Source organism: Myotis lucifugus, unplaced genomic scaffold (genome assembly GCF_000147115.1).
Source record: "Myotis lucifugus unplaced genomic scaffold, Myoluc2.0 scaffold_138, whole genome shotgun sequence".
NCBI lineage: Eukaryota > Metazoa > Chordata > Mammalia > Chiroptera > Vespertilionidae > Myotis > Myotis lucifugus.
This window is the reverse complement of record NW_005871186.1, coordinates 2,094,492-2,096,837: the sequence shown is the minus strand read 5'-3', so window position 1 is coordinate 2,096,837 and position 2,346 is coordinate 2,094,492. Positions and strand designations below refer to the sequence as shown.

The following is a 2,346-nucleotide window of genomic DNA, read 5'->3' as shown; positions in this document are numbered from 1 at the left end:
GGGAGTGGTAGTCCATGTAGGCCAGGAGTAAGAAGTTGTAGGGACGGAGACAAGTGTCTTAGATCAGAATATCTGCTTGGTTCTTTGGGCTCAGACATGAATTATCATGAGGAAACAATTATCAGAATAATTATCAGAGTTTCATAATTCGGTGTGTGCAAGAAAAGTTCTCCCAACATCCTATCATCCCTATCCAGAACTTACTTCTTCACAAAACAAATAAAGGTCATTCGAAGATTTCCCATTAAAAAATATCAGTCACTATGAAATTCTACAGTGACAAGAACAGTAAAAGTTTGAGGAGCCTAACAGCTCAACCCAAGAAACAAGGCAAAGAGATAAAAGGTATAATCCTGGGGCAAAGGGACTGTGGAATCAGAATCAGAACTGTATTAGAATATCTAGGCAATGAGGAAAATAATAAGGCAATGTGTGATCTCATATATTGAATTCATTGGAGGTCTAATAAAGAGCAATTTAAACTGAAACTTTCACTTTTACTAAGGAGAAACGGGATTAAAGAAAAGATCGAGGTTCAGGGAATGCATTTGTAAAGAAACAGAGCTCTCTAGAGGTGACTCTAGGAACTGAAAAGTGTGCAACAATGTCCTACAGTTTTAAATCACAAATTTCTATGTACATGCCTTTGCACACACCTGTAACTTTTTCATTGACCAGCTCAAGATAAAAATATGTATTGCCCCTAGGAAATTTGACTACAGAAATAAATGATTTTGTTCAACTGAATGCAAAAACTAAAATTGTCATTTATTTGTTTTCTGTTTAAGAATTACCATTTTTAAGCATAAGTAAATTGCTCAGCTGAAATAAAATGATCTAATTGTTCTTTTAACGTGTTCAGGAGTACATGTAATGGTTTTAAATATTTGAGTAACATATACATAAATAATTTGGTTTTGAATTGCAGTGGTTTTAAAACACTTTTTGATAAGCTTAGGGGAAAAGTATTCTCTTCTTTCTGTTCCAAGAATTTAATTGAAACTGCCTCAGTAACCAAAATGCCTGAGGATGAGATGAACCCAAGTCCCTTCCTTTAAATATGATTTATGGACTGGCAATTTCTCCCCTTCAATTCTACCCACCTGTAAGACTCCTCACATTGGAGCCCCGTGAACCTTTAGATTGGAGCAGCCGGAGCACAGCCTGGCGGATGGTCTTGGTCTTCAAGCTATAAATTACAGGGTTCAGGACAGGTGGTAAGAGCAAGTACACATTGGCCAAAATGCTACAGACCACCTTAGGGGTGGAGTTGAGGAGGCGGTGCGTAAAGGACAAACTGATCATTGGCACGTAAAAAACAGTGACAGCACAGAGGTGACAGACACAAGTGCTGAGAGCTTTTTGTTGCTTCTTGGGGGCTACAATGTTCCGGACAGTACGGAGAATTAGGGCATAAGATAAAAGAATGAACAATAAATCAGTGCCACACAGGTAGAGCTGAAGAAACATGCCCAAAAAGCTGCTGATCCAGGGGTTGGAATATGAGTATTTGATCACATCTGGGTGGTAGCAAAATGGGTGGGAAAGCTCCTGGCCTCCGTGGAAAGAAACATTCTTCAAGGCTAGAGCCATGGAAAAGAGGAAAATTACTTGTCGTAGGCAGATGACCAGTCCAATCACCAAGATCATCATGTGTGTGAGGACAGTGGCATACTTCAGTGGGTAACAGATGGCCATGAAGCGGTCAAAGGCCATGGCTTCCAGCACGGAGGACTCCAAGAGAGAGAAGCCATGTACAAAGAGCATTTGAATGCGGCAAGCTTTAAAGCTGATCTCCACGGAATGAAACCAAAGAACCCCAAGCACAGTGGGGAGGGTTGAAATGGTCAGACCTAGATCAACAACTGACAGCATGGAGAGGAAATAGTACATGGGCTTGTGGAGACTCTGCTCAGCAATGATGACAAACAGGATCATGCTGTTTCCCAAGAGGGCAATGGTGTACAGGCAGCAGACTGGGATAGAGATCCAGATGTGAGCCACTTCCAGCCCAGGGAACGCAGTGAGGAGGAAGGTTGAAGAGGATGTTGTGGTGTTATTGACAATTACCATGGTGGGTTGAGGATGCACTCTGAAAAGGGAGCAAAAATGAGAGTGTGTCATACTGAGCCTTTTTCCAATCCATGACTCTTTTATAAACTCCAAATCATAAAATTATTTCTCTGTATGCAAACCCCCAATTTAATTACGATACCTATAACATCATTCCCTTGTATCTTTAATTTTTCTGTCAGAATCTGGTCTCATTTTTTTCCCTCTACTCTTTCCCAATTATAGCCATCAAGCTCTCTAAGTTCATCTGCACCCTACTGCCCACACAAGCCC

At 40.8% G+C, this 2,346-nt stretch overlaps 1 protein-coding gene across 1 annotated transcript; it reads right to left on the bottom strand.

Annotated features, from left to right (window-relative positions):
• Window positions 1-1,095: 1,095 nt before the first annotated feature.
• LOC102426927 (olfactory receptor 51T1) lies at window positions 1,096-2,124 on the bottom strand. Its single transcript, XM_023758760.1, has one exon. It carries the CDS (start codon window positions 2,122-2,124, stop codon window positions 1,096-1,098), a length of 1,029 nt encoding a protein of 342 aa, XP_023614528.1.
• Window positions 2,125-2,346: the final 222 nt, after the last annotated feature.

Coding starts and splice junctions, on each gene's coding strand:
- LOC102426927 (XM_023758760.1), bottom strand. CDS start 2,124: ATGACACACTCTCATTTTTGCTCCCTTTTCAGAGTGCATCCTCAACCC.